The 20,428-nt window shown below is 44.5% G+C and overlaps 2 protein-coding genes across 2 annotated transcripts in view; one reads left to right on the top strand and one right to left on the bottom strand.

Moving 5' to 3' along the window:
* Positions 1 to 1,325, bottom strand: part of dcst1 (DC-STAMP domain containing 1) — a 20,598-nt gene extending 19,273 nt beyond the window's left edge. Inside the window, exons 1-2 of the mRNA XM_038272576.1 lie at positions 1,268 to 1,325; positions 665 to 981 (exon numbers count right to left, since the gene is read on the bottom strand). Of these exons, the coding sequence (XP_038128504.1) occupies positions 665 to 770 (106 nt within the window). The 5' untranslated portion in view covers positions 771 to 981; positions 1,268 to 1,325. The remainder of the gene's footprint in view (positions 1 to 664; positions 982 to 1,267) is intronic.
* Positions 648 to 20,428, top strand: dcst2 (DC-STAMP domain containing 2). Its single transcript, XM_038272575.1, has 16 exons — positions 648 to 989; positions 3,570 to 3,829; positions 5,538 to 5,708; positions 6,282 to 6,383; positions 6,555 to 6,749; positions 6,941 to 7,006; positions 7,079 to 7,292; positions 9,579 to 9,736; positions 9,827 to 9,991; positions 10,105 to 10,272; positions 10,659 to 10,759; positions 16,510 to 16,646; positions 18,512 to 18,639; positions 19,592 to 19,685; positions 19,929 to 20,087; positions 20,174 to 20,428. Exons 1-16 carry the CDS (start codon positions 889 to 891, stop codon positions 20,400 to 20,402), a joined length of 2,448 nt encoding a protein of 815 aa, XP_038128503.1. The 5' UTR covers positions 648 to 888; the 3' UTR covers positions 20,403 to 20,428.

Raw genomic sequence — 20,428 nt, 5'->3', positions numbered from 1 at the left:
CAACTCATAGAACACAATCTGTGTACTCAAGAATTTGAAGATGTGTAAATTTTTTTGTAATTGTGACTGATTGAAAAAAATCTACAATTACAAAACACCAAAGTTACAATGCACAAATGGTTTTGCAGCGATAGTTCTGGACCATTTGGTACGAAAGAGGATTAGGGCCACTGAAAAAAAAAAAGTTAACTGATTTTTTAAATTTTATTTCAGTATAGTATGGGAAAAAAGTCAGAATTCTGACTTTTTTCTCAAGAAAAAAGTCAGAATTCTGACTTTAATCTCAGAATTCCAGCTTTTTTCTCAGAATTCTGAGATTAAAGTCAGAATTCTGACTTTATTCCCATGTTAAACTGAAAAAAAATTTAAAAAATCAGTTAATTTTTTTTTTCGTAATTTGGTGCAAAACTGATAATGTAAAACATTTTTGATGCGCAACTTGTAGAACAGAATTTGTGTTCTTGTACTTAACATTTCAACAGGTGTAAAAAAAAAAATTGTACTTCCGATTTTTGATTTTAATTCTTCAAATACAAAACTTTTAATTTAACTCCCTCTACAACTTCAAATTCACACTTAGAATGCACAAATAGTTTTGGAACAAAATAAGCTTGATGTTTTTCCAGCCTGCAGCTGATCAGCAGGTGATGAATGAAGGATTTACCTGCGCCGCTCACCGCGCCAAGCAGACCTCTGAGGACCCGGAGAGCCGCCGGGTTCTCCGCCCAGAGCCCGGAGAACCGGCGGACAGCTCGATGCAGCGCAAACATCTGGAGGAAACAGCTGGATGGACCAGGTCAGAGAAGGGCTGATGGTGAAGCTCTAACGGCTCTAACTGCCTGATCTCCATGGTAACCGACCTCAGCTGGAGACGCGGGATATCAGACGATGAGACTGGAGGAGGACAGACTACACCCGCTGAAGGGTGACATCAGAGTCCAGGTGGTGAGGGGCGGGACCACACAGACCCTCAGAGGACACCTGGCCAGGTAGATAGCATAAAGCTAACAGTTAGCCTCCTGTCAGGTAGATAGCATAAAGCTAACAGTTAGCCTCCTGTCAGGTAGATAGCATAAAGCTAACAGTTAGCCTCCTGTCAGGTAGATAGCATAAAGCTAACAGTTAGCCTCCTGTCATTTAGAAGCTAAATGTTGCTGAGAATAGAGACAGAAAAGCTTCAAGCATTTTCATTAAACTAAGAGCTGAATAGAGTAGTTAAACATTAATGAGAGGATGCTTACACCATAAATGGAAGACTAGACCCCACATTAACTGTCGCAGCGCAGGAATTAGGGGCGCCATCTTGGGGAGGTCATCCTTCTCCCCTAACCTGCTGCTTTCAGCAGAACAGAAGCAGAAGTTTTAATTTAAATCAACAGACTGATGACATCACAGCAGAGGGAGAACTTCATGAAGTCATCAGAGCTTTGGAGACATTACTGAATGAACAGCAGATATACACTACATAGATTAGAAACTCTCTTTATTGTTACAGCAGCACAAGGTTACAGCAAAAGTGGTCGCACAAATGTGGACATTAAAAAGTGTACAAAATAATAGAATAAGGGACAGTGTTAAAAAAAAAACTATTCAATCCACAAAACAACCACAGCTACGACTGACTATTAGGGCCAGGCTAAAGGTTTTATTCTTTCTATTTCCAGAATAAAGTCGTACAAAGCTTGCTGTAAAGAAAAAAAAAAGAAATAAGTAAAACCTAAAACGCTATAATAAAAAACAAATCAGCTAAAACATGGGTAACAATAACATTCACATAAAATATAAATACATGTAATAAATAAAATACTGTACTGTACAGTGTTTTTTACAAATATAAATACTGTTCATTTAAAGAATTCTTAATCAATATACTTCTATGGACATTTTTAAAGTATTTTACAATATTTTTACAGTAAAGTTTTATATATATATCATACATAGAGTGAGAGATATGTGTATCTATATTTGTGCATACCTGTATAAATATCTTTCTGTATATAGTAATAAAATAATTATGAAATATATGAGTGGCTGTGCTTTGCATCAATCAGAATACTTTGTTACTCTTAAACCAACTAAGAATATTTTAATAAACTGAACCATTTTGTTTTTTTTCAGCCAAAAAACAAACCTGTGACAATTAGTTCAACATTCAGAAAGTTAAAGTTGATTAAAAATTTTTCTGTTCCTGCTGAACACATTACACTGAGCAGAGCTATCGACCTCCCTAAGATGGCGCCACCGAATCACGTCAGCTCATAGATCGATGCAGGCTCTACCTCTTATATTATTTCTATGGCTTAAACCGTTAGTTAGCATAAAGCTAACACTTAGATTTGACCATTCAGTGAAAAATAAATATCTAATATCTATCTTACATGCAGAAGAACTCTGTTACATTTCTTCTTTCATTTGATCCTGATTAATTAAGGTTTATTTCTCGTTCTCTGGCCTTTGCTCTTTGGAAGCTCAGTCTCTTTCAGATATTTCTTGGACCGTTGACTGATAGCTCTGACAGGTGACCAAAGAAACAAAGTGATGCTTTGTTTTACAAATGCAAGCAGCTCCTTTTAAAGGAGAAATCAACAGGCCTACAGAGGAGTGGCAATGCAGGGACTGATTTAGGAAATATAGGGCCCAAGGCAAAGACAGGGAGGGGGCCCTCTGATGGAGAAGACACACATCAACAGATATAGAAATGTTCATAGAATAGACATCCATGATCTGTTCTAGGTTGTGTCCCTCTCTTCTTGTCCCCTTTCTTCTTGTTTTCCTCTCTATGTTTTGTACTCAGCTGACTTTTCATGCTGTCTCTAAAGGAATGAAAGATTTTTTCCAAGCACTAAGCTCACTTAGCTGATTGCTCCTTCCTGTGTTTCCAAAAAGGCCAAAGTAAATAACCCAGTCCTTCTTTTCACTGTAGACAAGCCATGATCTGCTTATCTGTTCTCCATTTTTCATTTGGATGAAATAATAGCTGCATGAATCATGACAGCAGACAAGATAGAGGAGAGCAGGAGGCGGGGTTACCAATCTACTCGCTCTGGAGAGCAGAGTTCGCTGCTTTTAGATGTTGTCTCCAAAGTCTCCAGTAGCAGAAAAAAGTCTCTAGATTTGGCGCTAGGAGCTTTTTAGAAATCAAAGTGCTAGAGGGGTCTGAAAAGTGGCTAAATATAGCGACTAAAGCGCTAAGTTGGCAACACTGCTCTTTGCATGGTTTGTTTTCAAATGGTTTGCTGCTGTCTGTTTGGACCTTTCTGAACATGTGCAGCAGATGGACTGATCCAATATGGTGGACACTGAAGGGGGGGGCTGAGACACACTTAATATTATCAGCGTTCTGATGGCATTTTAGCCAAAGGATTTTTATCAAAAACATGTGCAGAAATAAGGAATAGTTGTATTAAAAATACATGTTTTATGGGGCCCCCAGGAACTTGGGGCCCCAGGATACTACCTAGTATTGCCTAATTGTGATCCTCCCCCCGATTATCGGACCATAAAACCAGGAGAAAAGAACAACCATCATCCATTTAGCTGACATGACATGACATCTTTTTCTTCTTCAGGTCAGGTTGGCCTTCTCGCCCTCGCAGAAAGAGGAAACTCCGGGTCCACCTGGTCAGAGCGGGTCGCAGCCTGGTGGCGTTTCTCTCTGGTCTTCTGCTGGCGTCTCTTTATGGACTCATGCGCCTCATGCTGCAGAAACAACAGCTGTGGTTCTGTGTCTACTCCACAGTGGTTTTGGCCGGGCTGGTGGGGTTCGGGATGGGGTTGTCAGCAGGTGTCCGGGCCAGCATCATGGTCATGCTGCCCTCCATGTTCTCAGGTAAGTCAGAGATGCTCACCTGGGTCTAACGGCGAGGCACTTGGGCAGCCTGACGATTATGGAGAGACATTGTATAATATTATCAAGAGCAAAAATCACGTAAAAAAAAAAAAGGAAATTTGAAGAAATTTTTTTTTCAAAATAGGGACTCTGCAGAAAAACTTCTAAAACAAAAAATAAGTTATGACTTTATTTTTTCAGATTTTTTTCTAATTTCCTTGTACAGCCTGCTCCATGTGGACATTAAAGACGGCATTTCTGCACACAGACCGCCCAGCAGTGTAGAGGATAAAACCTGTTGAACTGTCAGGATTTATGACATAAAATTCTGTCTCCCCAAAAATATTTGAAATATAAAGTGTTACAAAAAAAAAAACGAAAAAGTATTTTGAATTCAAAACCTGAAAATAAATCTGTAAAAAAAAAAAAAAAAACTGAAAATGATTAAACTTTTATAAACATATCATCAATTACTGTCATAACCTTTATTAAAGGAAAAGTCCGGTCAGCGAGGAATAATCAACGGATCATTATTTATAACTAAACTAATACGTTCGCAGTGATATAATGAATTTAGCATTAATTAGAAAATATAAAAACATAATTTTTGTCACAATCTCTGAGTCTGGGAGCGGCCATTTTTGCCCAAATATAGTAGCCCCTCCCTCCTGCCATCTTCCAGCAGTGACGTCACGGTGCGGTAAGCCTAGCGCCATTCTCCCCGCTTTCCAAGCTAAATCAATGGGAACTACTAGACACATCTGCAATCAACAACAATTATTGAAGATTTCCAGAGGACTTCACCATTGAAATTCACCAGAGCTATAGTGAAACTGACAATGCCCACGTGCATGGCAGCTGGATGCTGGAATACATCGGGTAAAAGTGAAAAAAAGAGTTATTCCACCTTTCTGATTCCTGATCCTCCACGGACGGGTTGGTCGTTGGATCGGCAACTTGAAGAGGGAGGATTTGCCATCGAACTTCTGGCCAGAGAAAAAACCCGTAATATGTAGCCAACATTTGGAAGAAGAATGTTTTCAAGATGACTTGGATAATAGCGCGTTGTGACAAACACCAGATACAGCACTGGGACTTGATCAACAGCCGATACCGCATCGTGACGTCACTAACCAGTAGGTGGCAGTAGTGTTCTTTGACAAACATGGATGCCTCCAGTAAAGCACATTCACATGAAAATTACTCTGAATTAAAAACACTGATCATTTATTGAACAGGATGGAATCATTTCAGATTTAAAGAACTTTCAGAAGTTTGGATTCTGAATGTGAGCGACTTTTCCTTTAATGAGAAGTTTTTTGAAGAATCACTTTAAACGGAAAGCAGTAACCTTCATGTTCCTTCTGAAACCCTTTGCTTCCCTCGGTCCTCAGCAATACTCTAAATATTTTATTTATTTAAATGACTATGAGAAAGGAGAGAAGAAGCAGTTTCTTAGCTCTATCTGGGTGCTAATAGCTTCTGGCATCACTTGAGCTCAAACCCCAACCTGCAGAATCCTTTTATGTTGATTTTAGTATCATAACCAGAATTTAATATGTTTTTGGACCCGTCACAATTAAGTAAACAATTATTCATAAACTATATATTTTTATTCTGCTCCAGCTTGCACATTCTCTGGGTTGTTTTTCTTATTGTTGTGATGAAACATTTGTAGCTCTGACCTTTTAACCTGGGTCCGGTCCAGCCTGCGGCCGGAACTTCATCCTGCTCCTGTATGTTTCGGTTCTGCTGTCCGGACCTCTGAAGAACACACTGGAAAACACCGAACGGGCCGCCTCCAGCCTGCTGTGCGGCGGCGAGCTGGCAGCCAATCAGACGAAGGAGCTGATGCAGAGAGCGGCCACACCTCTCTACTGTAAGCCACACCCACCTCCTTCAATTCTGAACATAAACAGAAACGGTAAAAATGTCATGAAATCATTTTAGGCATAAAACCTCAGAGCAGATCAAACGGTGTACGGAGTTAATTTTCTGCAAAAATGTTGCATATAAAAAAAGCATGTTTCACACAAACAGATTTTATCACTCAAAAATAAACATGTTGCACTCAGATTAATTTTATTCTTCACAAATAAAACTTGTGTTCTCCTCAAAAGTCACACACACAAAACAAATTTTTTTCAAACTGTCCTTAAATGTTGCAAACACAAAAGAATAATTTTTCCAAACCGGACTCTAACGTTGCACTCTAAATATAAATGATAAATTGTCACTGAGTATAAAATGATCTCTGCTAGCGTATAAATCAGCCTCTCCTCGCGTACGAGACATGCTTTTTTTTTTTATGCAACGTTTTGGCAGAAAATTCCCTCCATACGGTTCCGCTAATCCTCACATGTCGGTTGTTTCTATGTTTATTAATATTCTGCATCGGCATAAGCAGAGAACCAGGAAATGATCCAAGCTCAAAGGTTTGCTTCCTCTGCAGCCGCGTTGGAGGAAATCAGAGAGATCAGCAGCAACGCCTACGCCCTCGCAGGAAGAGTCCAGAACTTCATCAATGCCCTGACAGACAGCGTCCGCCATGTTGGTCAGGCCTTTGTTTGTCTTTATTCTAAAATAGAAAGGTTTTCCTGTTCCATCAGTAGTCTGCAGGCTTCTTCTTCTTCAGTCATTTTCACTCTTAAATGTCTAGTTTTGACTCAAAGTATAAAATCATCTTATTTGCTTGTATGAATTAAAGTGACCTTTGACCTTGCAGCTCGCACCCTGAAGAACGTCCTCCACTTCCTGGTGGACATCGGAGACATCTGTAACGACAAGATGGGCGCTCCATACAGGAAGTGTCGGGACGTGTTTGCCCAGGCCCGGGGCGACTGCAGCGACCTGCTCGGGGAGTTCAGCTTCCTGTGTGACATCGTGGACGGCTTCCTGCCACTCTGCAACCTCGCTCGTGGTGCGTTCACGAACATCTTGTCTTTAGATGATCTCCAGGCCGTAGTCCAGTCGTTTCTAAGAGTGAAGCATTAGAATCAGACTCATATCATCGTCCACCTGCCGCCTCTCCTGATTGGCTCTGAGTCTCCTGACTATGAGGCTGCTGAACGGAAAGCGGCGCTGGACTTTAACCAATGGCGTCTCTTTCAGCTGGGGAGCTCTTCTGTGTCATCCCATCCTACGTGGCCGCCCACCTGAAGCAGCGTCTGGCAGAGCGTGAGTTACGTTCTCCCATTGCTGCTGCCGTCTCTGCCGCGGGTTAACCGCTCGGACTTTGACCTCTTTCAGCCACAGTCGCTGCGTTCAAAAAGATGATGCGGGAGTTTGACTTCAACATTTCTGCCTCCATGAGCTCCGACCTGGAAGCCAACAGCAGCCGCTCTCTGCAGCAGGCGTCCCAGGAGATCATGGAGGAGATTTCCTTGGACTTGCTGATTTTTCAGAAGCTGAGTGGACCTCTGACGTACTGGAGCCTGGTTCTGCTGGGCTGGTCCTTCGTGAGGTGAGCAGCAGCTGCAGCCGCCTGAACTCTTCAGGGTTCATTTAGCAGAACGTTGGTATGAACCAACTCTGACATTATTAGAAGAAATAAATAAAGCTCCATAAATATATTGGCAGACAATTAAATGGAAAAAACATCAGATAAATAGGTGTAGGCAGTGATACATTTTACAATGACAATTAAAGGTCTTAATATACACTATATTGCCAAAAGTATTTGCTCACCCATCCAAATTATTGGAATCAGGTGTTCCAATCACTTCCATGGCCACAGGTGTATAAATTCAAGCACCTAGGCATGCAGACTGTTTTTACAAACATTTGTGAAAGAATGGGTCGCTCTCAGGAGCTCAGTGAATTCCAGCGTGGAACTGTGATAGGATGCCACCTGTGCAACAAATCCAGTCGTGAAATTTCCTCGCTCCTAAATATTCCACAGTCAACTGTCAGCTGTATTATAAGAAAATGGAAGTGTTTGGGAACGACAGCAACTCAGCCACGAAGTGGTAGGCCACGTAAACTGACGGAGCGGGGTCAGCGGATGCTGACGCGCATAGTGCGAAGAGGTCGCCAACTTTCTGCAGAGTCAATCACTACAGACCTCCAAACTTCATGTGGCCTTCAGATTAGCTCAAGAACAGTGCGCAGAGAGCTTCATGGAATGGGTTTCCATGGTCGAGCAGCTGCATCCAAGCCATACATCACCAAGTGCAATGCAAAGCGTCGGATGCGGTGGTGTAAAGCACGCCGCCACTGGACTCTAGAGCAGTGGAGACGCGTTCTCTGGAGTGACGAATCGCGCTTCTCCATCTGGCAATCTGATGGACGGGTCTGGGTTTGGCGGTTGCCAGGAGAACGGTACTTGTCTGACTGCATTGTGCCAAGTGTAAAGTTTGGTGGAGGGGGGATTATGGTGTGGGGTTGTTTTTCAGGAGCTGGGCTTGGCCCCTTAGTTCCAGTGAAAGGAACTCTGAATGCTTCAGCATACCAAGACATTTTGGACAATTCCATGCTCCCAACTTTGTGGGAACAGTTTGGAGCTGGCCCCTTCCTCTTCCAACATGACTGTGCACCAGTGCACAAAGCAAGGTCCATAAAGACATGGATGACAGAGTCTGGTGTGGATGAACTTGACTGGCCTGCACAGAGTCCTGACCTCAACCCGATAGAACACCTTTGGGATGAATTAGAGCGGAGACTGAGAGCCAGGCCTTCTCGTCCAACATCAGTGTGCGACCTCATAAATGCGCTTCTGGAAGAATGGTCAAAAATTCCCATAAACACACTCCTAAACCTTGTGGACAGCCTTCCCAGAAGAGTTGAAGCTGTTCTAGCTGCAAAGGGTGGACCGACGTCATATTGAACCCTATGGATTAGGAACGGGATGTCACTTAAGCTCATATGTGAGTCAAGGCAGGTGAGCAAATACTTTTGGCAATATAGTGTATTTCAATTAGCTTTATTCATTTTTAAAATGATTACTTTTATTTAATATTATTATAATTTTCAGCTTTATTTTTGATAACTTATTTATTTCTGCACTGCTTAATTTGTTGTGCCTATGTCTGTGAGCCTGTGTGTGTCTGTGACTCTGTCTCTGACTCTTTGTCCATTTGACTCTGTAACTGTGACTCTGTGTCTGTGACTCTGTTTAATCCTGTTCCTGTGACTCTGTCTGTGCCACAGACAGAGTCACAGGCACTATGTGTGTGTGTATGAGTCTGTGACTCTGTCTGTGACTCTTTGTCTATTTGACTCTGTAACTGTGACTCTGCGTCTGTAAGACAGTGTCTGTGACTCTGTGTCTGTGACTCTGTTTAATCCTGTTCCTGTGACTCTGTCTGTGCCACAGACAGAGTCACAGGCACTATGTGTGTGTGTGTATGAGTCTGTGTCTGTGACTCTGTCTGTGACTCTTTGTCTATTTGACTCTGTAACTGTGACTCTGCGTCTGTAAGACAGTGTCTGTGACTCTGTGTCTGTGACTCTGTTTAATCCTGTTCCTGTGACTCTGTCTGTGCCACAGACAGAGTCACAGGCACTATGTGTGTGTGTGTATGAGTCTGTGTCTGTGACTCTGTCTGTGACTCTTTGTCTATTTGACTCTGTAACTGTGACTCTGCATCTGTAACACAGTGTCGGTGACTCTCTTTAATCCTGTGTCTGTGACTCTGTGTCTGTGACTCTGTGTCTGTGACTCTGTCTGTGGCACAGAGGGAGTCACAGGCACTATGTGTGTGTGTATGAGTCTATGTCTGTGACTCTTTGTCTGTGATGCTGTATGCAGGGCGGTGATGTACAGACGCAGGTACCTCAAGGACCTCCATTTTGACAACATTTACATCAACGCCCAGTTCAAAGAACTGGACCAGCAGGTGGCATCAGTGGGCGGGGCTTCGGTGCTGCCGCTCACACGCAGAGAGGCCAGGACCTACATCACATCACGTCAGAGCTGCTCCTCTTTCGTTCTAAATGAACTAGAACTTTTCCAAAGATTTAAAACATTTTCAGTAAAGTTCTGCTTTTCTCCTGCAGTGTCATTTCGCCTGTCGTACAAGGAGCGGCGGGCCGTGCTGGTGGGCGTGGCCTCCGTCCTTAAACACCTGACCATCGGCGGCCTGCTTGTCGGGCTGGACTTCCTCGTGTTCTGGATCCTGGATCAGGTGCACCACCAGGTGAAGATGGATGTGGTCGCCAGAGGTGAGGCCTCCAGCCCCACAGGGAAGTGGTGTGGTCGTGTCGCCATAGTAACCAGAATCAGCAATACTTTAATAATCTCAGAGGGAAATTAGTTAACGGTCTGCTACCATCAGTTCCTGCCCAGGTGGTGATCCAGGTAAACGGGTCGGGCTACGCCTCGGACATCTTTAGGGACCTGGTGGCTTCGTTTGACATCCTGCAGCGAGGAAACATCACGGTGATCAGCAGGAAGTGTCTGATGGAGCCGTCGGAGCCCAGATACAGCACCAGCCTGCTGCTCGGTACTGTCAACCTCTGCTTTCACTTTATCACGTTTATCCAAAAAAGAAAGGTTAAAAAATATATTCTCTGAGGAGTTTCTGATGAAATGAACAACGTCCTTCAAACATAAGCGGGTCCAGATGTGGAAATGCTTTCCAGGAATGTAGGAATGCTGGTTACCGACACGCTGCAGACCCATTCTGGACTAGAAATAACCTTCAGTCTGGTACAGGTGAACAGGAGGTAATCAGGAGCTGCAGGTTTCCCTCAGATGTCTGCAGAGGGAAACTTGAGAGTCAGATTGTCTGCAGACCTGCGGCGCTGAAGGAACCCTTAGCAGAGAAAGCTAAAGGAAGTTCCCTTCTGATGATGTTTCCTGCTGGTTCTGTTCTGTTTGGTGCGGCAGGTTTCCTGTTGGGTCTGGCTCTGATTGTCTCTCTGACCGGAGGATTCGTGCAGCGCCTCAGACACGTCATCTGTGCATCTTATTATCCAGAGCGAGAGCAGGTAGAGAAAAACACACAAACCCACTCATCCACAGGGGTCAGAGTCACAGCAGCTGATTAATAATAATAATAATTGAACTTTATTGGTCTCAAATTGGAGAAATGTACCCCTGCATTTAACCCCTCCCCTCGGGGATCAGTGGGCTGCCATTGTGCGGCGCCCGGGGAGCAGTGGTGGGTTAAGGGTCTTTGCCAGGGAAACAGAGTGGCAGTCTGTGGGAGTGAGGCTCAAACTCAGAACCTCAGGATTCCACTAAACACGGCCGCCACTCCCCCTGAATTAAGATGATCTAAGATTATCTGTATTTAGAGCAGCGCCCTGCTGAGTTTATTTGCTGCTCTTGTTCCGGTTTTTATCCAGACTGGGGTTCCTCAGGGTTCCCTCACCAAAACTAAAATTTTTACTTAATTAAATGTTTCTAGTTTCTCGGGGTCTTGTTCAGGAGTGAGGGACAGATGGAGCGTGAGATCGATAGTCGGATCGGTGCAGCGTCGGCAGTGATGCGGTCGCTGCATTGGACTGTCGTGGTGAAGAGGGACCTGAGTCGAGGGGCAAAGCTCTGGATTTACAGATGGATCTACGTTCCACCCTCAGCTATGGTCATGAGATCTGGATAATGACCCGAAGATAAGATCGTTAATACCAGCGGCCGAAATGAACTTCCTTAGCAGGGTGGCTAGGCGCACCCTTCCAGATCGGATGAGGAGCTCAGTCACCGTGGAGGAGCAGGGAGTAGAGTCGCTGCTCCTCCACGTGGAAAGGAGCCAGCTGAGGAGGATCGGGCATCTGCTCCTGATGCCTCCTGGTCGCCTCCCTCTGGAGGTGTTCCAGGCACGCCCCATTGGGAGGAGGCCCGGTGGAAGGACCAGGACACGCTGGAGGGACGATGTCTCTCAGCTGACCTGGTGTCGCCTCAGGGATCAGCTGGAGGAGGGACGTCTGAGACTTCTGCTGGGTTACCATTTATCGCCATGGAGATGGAGTTGATGATGTCATCATCCACCTGCTTCAACAAACCCACTGTGATGTAGATAAGGCAGGCAGCACTGTGAGGATCATGGTCTTTGATTTCTCCATTTAACAACATTCAGCATGACTGACTTTAACTCCAGAAGACTCAGGTGGCGGCATCAACAGCCAGCCACCTGGATCAAAGACCACCTGACAGACAGACCACAGTATGTTAGACTGAAGGCTCAGCTGGCTGATCCAGCACCACAGGAGCACCTCAGGGGACGGTCCTCTCTCCTTTCCTTTTTCCTCTGTTCTCCTCTGACTTCCAGGACCAGACAGAGTCCTGTCATCTGCAGAAATACTGGGATGACTCAGTCATTGTCACTCGATGCAGTCAGAAGCTGAGTACAGAGAGCTGGTCAACCACTTTGTGGAAACAATCATCTGATCCTGAAGGTCAACAAAACAAGGAGATGATTGGAGATTTCAGAAGAAACAGGAACAAGATGAATCCTGTTAACATCCTGGGAGAAGAAGTGGAGGAGGAGTAGAAATCCCTTGGTGTTTCCCTGGACACCAAACCGGACTGGAGACACAGATGGTAACCGTCTCTGTGAAGGGACAGAGCAGACTGGACTTCTAGAGCAGTGGTTTTCAATAGGTGAGGCGCGCTTCCACTGGGGGGCGCCAAAGAGTCACAGGGGAGGCGTGAAGAGATGTAACTGCTTCTGTGTGTGAATGAGTCGGCCTGAAATGCATCGTTTTCTGATTCCCCAACAGAAGTCAGCAGAAAGGGAGAAATCTGCTAAAAAACTTAGAAAATCTTCAGATTTACAATCAATGAATTTAAAAACCCTTTTCTAGAAAAAACTTAAGTCCAACTGATCCTGCAGCTGCTCCATCCTCACATCAAATAAAGTTTAAACCGTAATCAGTCGGCTGTGGAGAGTCTGATCTCTTCCCCATCATCATCATCATCATCATCATCAGAGGTAACCCCTGAAAGAAGCTCATCCAGCTGATAAAGAAGGCCAGTGTTCTGTCAGATCAGCATACTCCATCAGACCAGCATACACATACACCAGACGTCAGATTTACATTTATCCCTTTAGTTTTGTACAAAACATAGACTTTTAACTACCTCAACTGACGTGAATCCCTTTAGTCATGTACAAAAAATAATAATTTAAGGTCAGATCAACATACGCTTCAAAAAACACCAAAAAGTCAGTAATTAAATAGTTTTTTTGTAAATGACTGAAGTGATAGACCTCCTTTGAGGTAGTTTAAAGTCTATTTTTCATACAAAACTAAAAAGATGAACTAAAGAGATAAACTAAAGGGATAAACGGGTAATGAGTATGCTGTCTGACCAGGTATGCTCATCTGACAGAACACCGGCTCTGTTCTAGCAACTCCTTTAGAACCTCTGGAGAGGATTTCACAGAGAAGGATTCTTCATAAAGTGAAGAAAAAGATGGACAACAGTGAGCATCCTCTTCATCAGATTGTTAAACACCAAAAGAGTGTCTTCAGTCAGAGGATTCTCCAGATCCGGTGCAAGACAGACCTCTACAGGAGATCCTTCCTCCCTGCAGCATCAACAGCTACAACACCTGTTTAAAAAATAACCTAGAAGTTACTGCAGCATTTAATTTCCCTTTATTAATTTTCTTACTGAATCTAACAAAGACATTAACCTAATATAATTTTTCCAAAAACGTTCAAATCAATCCACCGGACTTCCAAAGACGTTTCTCTTCCATCCAGGAAGCTTTTTCAAATCAAAATGTCAGAAATAGCGTTTAGTTCCAGGTTTTATCCAGCAGCCACTGTTTTTTTTTTTACTTTTTTGGAATAACTATGACCTGGATGACTGAGAATCTTCACCAGCATTTCTTTTTTTATATAATAGTTCTGTGTAAATATTCCTTTAACTTTGTTGTTTTTGTTTCCGTGGCGATTTCTCTCTCACTCTCTCTCTCTCTAATCAGGGTTTGTTTATCTGCAGCATCACATTGTTGAGCTGCTTCTCCTCGTTCTTCTCTACTTTCAGGAGATGGAGACATTTCCGACCTACTGGGGTTTGTTTTTTGGGTTTTTTTTTTTTAGATCTAAGCCTCTGCTGCAGAATGAGTCAGCAGCAGACACCTGAAGCAGGTATTTTCCCTTTCATCTTTGTTTTCGAGGCGTTCTGTCTCCTGAACAGAGGCAGGAGAGGAAGATCAGCTGCTGTGGGTGAAAGGTCGCAGAGCAGGGAAGCATGGGAGGAATCTGCAGAGGGAAGGTTTGCGAGGAGGAAGCAGAGGCGGGTCTGAACACGCCAAAGGCGAGACCTGAAGGGGACCTCCGACTCTCCAGAACATCCTGACACGTTCCGAAACATTCCAGAGACGGCAGCAGGAAACGTTCTGCCCTGGTGAGAGATCCAAGCTGCAGGCTGAATCTGATCAGGAGCTGGACTCCAAACGGGCTGCTGGGTTTTAGTTAAAGTCAGAAACCGGTGAGACTCCATGTCTGGATTCATCTGCTCCTTCAAAGACATGAAGGCCGGGCCTCCTCTTCCTCGCTGTACAGGAGTAGCTATTGAAGTTGTAGGGAAATCATATTTAAATGTTAAATCATTCTGGCTACTCTTCAGACCACATTGTCCAAAGGTTAATATACGCAACGGTTGAAACCAGAATCCTTTCCTTTCCCATTGAGTTGCGTCCCAGTGTTCACGGGGATGGACGTCTGTGTCTTCGGCAGGCGTAGAGCTAACAGAACTGGCAGCGTTGCGAGGAAAGGGCTCAAACATGTACGGCTGGAAGCCTTCTACACCAAACCAAGCTTCTGCCGCCCTGGCGTCCTCTTCCACAACATCTTCGTCCCCGCTTTCCTCCTCTAAATAAAAAATGGATGACGGAGGAGACTCATCCACGACCTCCGACACTAAACTCTCCTCCTCTTGCATGTTTCCGCTGTCCATAGCGTTCCTTGACAGCGTCGTTTCTAAGTCACCAATTTAGTGCTACTTGGTCCCAATGGAATTTCCCATTGGGAACCTGCTAGCACTAAGATGCTAACTGGTTAGCAAGATGCTTCCCACAAACCGGCTACAACCAAACTTGCTTGTGAGCCTTCCGCTACAACAATCCCGCCCCCTTGATAATCGACCAATCACATTCACTTTATTCACTCCTGTAAAGTCGGGCACCACTGGGAGAATTGGGAAATGCAACGGTTGGAAAAGTCGCTTTCCCTTCATTCCTTCATGGGCCCTTGGCTGGTCCCCTTCAATTCCTTTTCAGACTTCAATATTTGTCTGGGAGTTGCAGGGAAGTGAGCTGCCATTTTGCTGGCGTTTGACTGGGAAGGGCCATTATGAATGGCTGCTACTGTACAACAATGCGAGAAAAACCAAAAACTTTTTCACACATTCACTGTCTAATCAGAGATCTTCTGAACATCCACATTAATGTGGATGTTAGCGGTCAGGGGGCCGAGCTGCTGGTGGGTCCAGACCTGCTGGTGGGTCCAGACCTGCTGGTGGGTCCAGACCTGCTGGTGGGTCTGGATCCTGGAGCAGCGTCCTGATTACTGCAGAGGAACCTCTGATCCATCTGTTGCTCCATCCTCACATCAAATAAAGTTTAAAACTTCCTTAATTTGAGTTTCTTCTTTTCTTTCCCGCAATTATATTAAAATTCTGGTTCTGACTTTTTACTGATCATGAAAGTTGACTTTTGGTGCTTCCTTTGGTGGAACCTGTAGATGTTTCCTGTGGGACGGCAGGCCGCTTGATGTTCCAGCATGGGTGATATATCGAATATAATCAATGTATCTGGAGTTTTCTCATGCACAATAGATACAATGACTATCGCAGCCATCAAGTACAAATTCGCATGACGACTTTAAGCCATCTGCATCTATTTTATTTTTCCCCACACACCTTGAATGCATCATAAATCCCTCCTCCAAACAGGATTATTTTCTCACAGACTACAGCAACCGGCAAACTAAATATGGTGACATGAGGTGTTTCAGCTGAGCGATATACGGCAGCGGTTTGGATTTCACGCCGAGGACGTTAAAAGATGAAAAACCTTCGCTGCAAAAGGCAGCAGTACTAATGTATTCCACCACCTGAAAAGTAATCCGTTGCAAAATGAAGAAAGTTTTATACTCTGCATGTCAGCGTCTCTCCGCACACCAATTAAAACGTTAAATAAATCAGCTGTGAAGCCAATTGCGTTGGCCTTGTCTTTTTTTTCATTCTGCATTTTTTTATTATGCACAAAAAAAAACTTTTTTTTCTTTTGCATTTTATTTAGTATAGTGTGTTTTTGCTTTGTTTCCTGTTTGGTTGCTGGGATCTTGTTCAAGGTCTAATACTGACACCCAAAGACAGAATGTGGTAGAAAAGCTTTGATCTGGTTAAAACAAAATATTTTGAATTTAAACCAAACGTTTGAATGAGTATAATAGTTTAAGTTTATGCACTCTGTTGTTTTTGAGGGTAATAAAAACATATCATGATATATATCCTGTATCCCAAATATATGGTCATATTAGATTTCCTTCATATCGCCCAGCCCCAGTTCCAACATGTTCTTTATCTCCTAATCACACCCAGTTTGATTTGACTGTTTTCATGCATCCAGCTGTAGAGCTGGGTGTGGTTCTGCTGCTCTCAGGCCTTGATGAATGTTATCCAAAACACTGCAAGACCAGAACACAAAGACCCGAATGAGTTTGGAGGAAAGTGGAACCTGAAACCCCCCAGGTGATTTGTCCTTAATTTTGTTCTGCAGGAAAGGATCCGGTTCCTCCAGCAGAAGATCCTGAAGGAGCGGAGGTCAGTGGGGCGAGCCCTGTGGAGGTCTGCGATCAGACACCTAGCGGACCGAGATGGAGGCGGCGAAGGCTTCATTCAGGCGCTGATGAAGAGGTACCTCAGTGTCACCACCCAACCATCAAACTGCTCTACTTTAAAACAATCAAATATTTTATGCCTTTACTATAAATTTTGGAAATTCTACTAGGTAGGATTTCCGTAGGCATGTAGCGCACCATTTTCTCTCGAGTTTCCTACCATTTTGGTTCAGAGTACGCAGCTCTGCATTAAACCAGGGAGCCAGCTTTCTATTTTTAAAGGTTTTCCTTTTCAAAGGTGTTGCATTGTCTAAGGCAATGTGCAGAGAACTAGCAACCCCATCAACAAAATCAGCCACCTGTGAAGGGGAATAAGCTGAACTTTTGCCCTCTGCAGCACTGCTCAGCGACACAGAGGAGAGAGAAACTGAAACAGATTCTTTAAAATTTATAACTGCACTATCTGCTAAGGATATGTTAAAGTCAAACCTTCTCTTAGGGGGAGGAGAACTCTGTTAAAAGTTATTAAAAAGTGGTCAGAGAGGACAGGGTTGTGAGGAAATCCTGTTATTTCTTCACATTCTATGCCGTATGTCAGCACAAGATCCAAAGTATGAAGATGAGAATGTGTGGGACTATTCACACTTTGAACAAAGCCAATAGTGTCTAAGATAGCATTAAAGGCTGCTCTTAAGCTATCGCCTTCAATGTCAGCATGGATGTTAAAATCTCCCACTATGATGACCCTGTCAGTATTTAATACCAAATCAGAAAGGAACTCTGAAAACTCATCTAAAAATTCAGAGTAAGGACCTGGTGGACGATACAAAGTTACAAAAAGAAGAGGTTTTCTTGCCTTGAAATTTGGATCAGGGAAATTAAGGGTTAAATGTTCAAAAGAGTTGTAGGTATTAACTGTTTTGGGAGTAATCAGTAAGTCAGACTGGAAGATTGTTGCTACTCCTCCTCCTCGCCCAGAACTTCTGGGGATGTGAAAATTTAAATAGCTTGAAGGAGTTGCCTCGTTTATGCTCACATAATCCTCTTGCTGCAGCCAGGTTTCTGTAAGGCAAAACAAGTCAATGTGATTATCACAAATCAAGTCATTAACTAGCAGACTTTTAGAGGAAAGCGATCTTATGTTAAACAGACCGCATTTAATCGTTTTAACTTTTCCCCCAATTGGAGTTATTTGAATTTTAATTAGATTATCATGATTTCCTCCTTTGGGAATATTTGCTAATTTATTAGATTTTGGTCGTGGGCAAGAAAACTGTCTGGATGGAGTAAAGAGTGGGTAACAGTAGAGAAGCTGCAGAGAGGTCTGTTAAACTACAACTCTGCTTCCTGGTCTGCACCCTGGGGGGTCAGGGTTTTGGAGGACTAATAAATGTGGCCAGATTCCTAGAAAGAAGAGCTGCACCATCCAAAGTGGGATGGATGCCGTCTCTCCGAATCAGACCAGGCTTTCCCCAAAAGGATTGCCAATTATTAATGTAGCCCACGTTGTTTTCAGGACACCACCTAGACAACCAGCGGTTGAATGACGACATGCGGCTAAACATGTATCCTGCAACTTTTAAATCCATCACTGGTCCAACACACCTGAATCAAATGGCTGCGTTACCTCCTCAGCATGCAGTTAGTTCCTCCAGAGTCCTCTCAATCATCTAATTACTAGATTCAGGTGTGTCCAACCAAAGGCACATCTAAAAGTTGCAGGATATCGGCCCTCAGGAACTGGAATTGCCCACCCCTGCCCTAACCACTAGGCCACCACTCCTCGGTGGTTAGGGCTTAGCTGCGTCGTTCCCTGAACATGATGGCAATTAGCACACCTATCTTTCATTTTTCTAATGAAGCGTTTGTCTCCTTGAGGCCCCCTGCTGGTCATGAACCATCGCTTCACTTTCTGTCTCTCATCTGATCTGCTTTCATCAGGACACCAGGAGGACGCTTTTTGTCCCGCCTACTGGACCGGACCTCTTCTCTCACCTGTCTGGGCTGCGGCGAGGCTGTGAGGAAGAAGGACGATGACACCATTGTCTGTAACGTCCGGCGGTGTTCAGGTAGCAAACAGCAGCCGTGGTCTTATTGGTCCGTTAAAACGGGTTAGAACCTCAGAAGAGGCCCGACCCAGCGGATCCGTCATTGGATCAATATGAGCCCAGGTTCTTCAGAACCTGAAACCAAAGAATGTCGGTTTTTCTACTGTGAGCTGGTTTAGTTTCCTCCTCCAGTTGGGTCGGTTCCGTTCTTCTAGTTCCTCGCTCTGGTGACATCATCAGCACCAACCTATTATGATGTTGTCACCAGACACGGGTGGGGGGTGTAGACCAGCTTTTTTTGCCAATCATCTGTTAGACCAGATAGTCTATGTATTTTTTTACATTCTATGATTGGATATTTGGCTGCAGCCCAGCAGAAATGGAAAAAACCTGCCCTTCAAGCTTCTTGGCTCATAAAAGAAGAAAAATATACGTTTAGCTGGATGCGGTGCCGGACGCCTGACAATGCAATGAAAATCCAGACTGTCTAGCCTAAAGCAGGACATCTGGCCAACCTAGCTGCAGCTCAGGTAGCCTGAGGGACGACAGCAGAGGGAGAGAGAGAGAGAGGGAGGCTGAAAAGGCGCTAAATTTAGCGACAAAGGCGCTAAGCTTGCAACCCTGCATTCCAGGGCGTCCATGTTGAACGATCAAACCTAGCAAACAAACGAAGCGTTATGATCCAGGTGGATTTTCTGGGTACTCAGAAGAGACCGGCATCCAGCTTAACTCAGAAAGCGACGGTAACTCCACATAGGCTGAAAAAAGTTAAACTTTAAAAAAGTAGGAGCGACGAGCAGAAGAGGCTGCAGTTCTGTGTGTTGGCCACAGGTGGCAGCATCGTCAGGTTAATCTGTGATGCCTCTTTAACAATTATTACACTTTAATGCCTCATGTTCCCTAAAAAACATAGAAATATAGATTATAGATCCGATCTGCTGCAGTCTGACCTGCTCTCTGTTCCACGTTGCAGGCGTGTTCTGTCGGCCATGTTTCCTCAGCCTGGGGAACGTCTGCATCGTCTGCACGCGACCTCTGACCTTCCTGGAAGACGTGGAGGAGGAGCTGTGAGTTTCCCTCAGAACCAGAAACCCAACAGAGGCTCTGATCCGCTCTGGACGTCATGTGACCCAAAAGCAGATCCTTCTGGATGCAGAACTTAAAGGACCTGCATGTTTCAGACGGGTTCCAGCTGAACACATGGAAAAAGTCCAGAACCAAAGATTCAGAACCGTCTGATCGGGCTCTGGAGCCACGGCTGGGTCAGAACTTCAGGTTCTGACAGAACTTCCTCTTCTTGTTCCTCTCAGAGACTCCAGTGACGATGAGCAGCTGGATCTTTGCTCCGCCGCCCAGAACCCGCCCCCCCTGGCTGACCGGGACCGTAAGGAACCTTCTGGCAGCAGCGACCCGATGGTACCGAGCGATCGCATCAGGGTTGGTAGCTCTCGCTCTGACTCTGGGCTCAGGTAGAACTCCAACATCTTTAAGGTTCTTCTGTTCTGGAGGCGTTTAAAGATCCGAACATCTGGTTTCCCACCCTTTCTGCTGTCAGTGAAGCAAACGGGACCCAAAGGAGCCAGACCAGCTCCTCTAGTTCTGACAGCGGCGCCTCCTTTCACTCCGCCCTCTCAGAGCAAACCTTCTACCACCAGGAGATGGAGCTGGCTGAGGTCTGCGCTCACACTGCAGATCATCATGGAGACCAACAGGCGGCTCCAGGACCTTCCAGGACCTTCCATGACCTACTGAAATGTCTGAAGCTGAAAACAGTTTGTCCCTGATGATAATAAAATCAGTTAAACCTTGA

The sequence above is a fragment of the Cyprinodon tularosa genome, unplaced genomic scaffold (genome assembly GCF_016077235.1).
Source record: "Cyprinodon tularosa strain WSP-4 unplaced genomic scaffold, ASM1607723v1 ctg839, whole genome shotgun sequence".
In the NCBI taxonomy this organism is placed as follows: Eukaryota; Metazoa; Chordata; class Actinopteri; order Cyprinodontiformes; family Cyprinodontidae; genus Cyprinodon; species Cyprinodon tularosa.
Note: the sequence above shows the minus strand (reverse complement) of the source record. Positions and strands in the feature narration are given on the sequence as shown.

Coding starts and splice junctions, on each gene's coding strand:
- dcst2 (XM_038272575.1), top strand. CDS start 889: ATGAGACTGGAGGAGGACAGACTACACCCGCTGAAGGGTGACATCAGA. Junction 9,992..10,104: donor GATGGATGTGGTCGCCAGAG/GTGAGGCCTCCA, acceptor TGCTACCATCAG/TTCCTGCCCAGGTGGTGATC. Junction 18,640..19,591: donor TAACGTCCGGCGGTGTTCAG/GTAGCAAACAGC, acceptor TCCACGTTGCAG/GCGTGTTCTGTCGGCCATGT.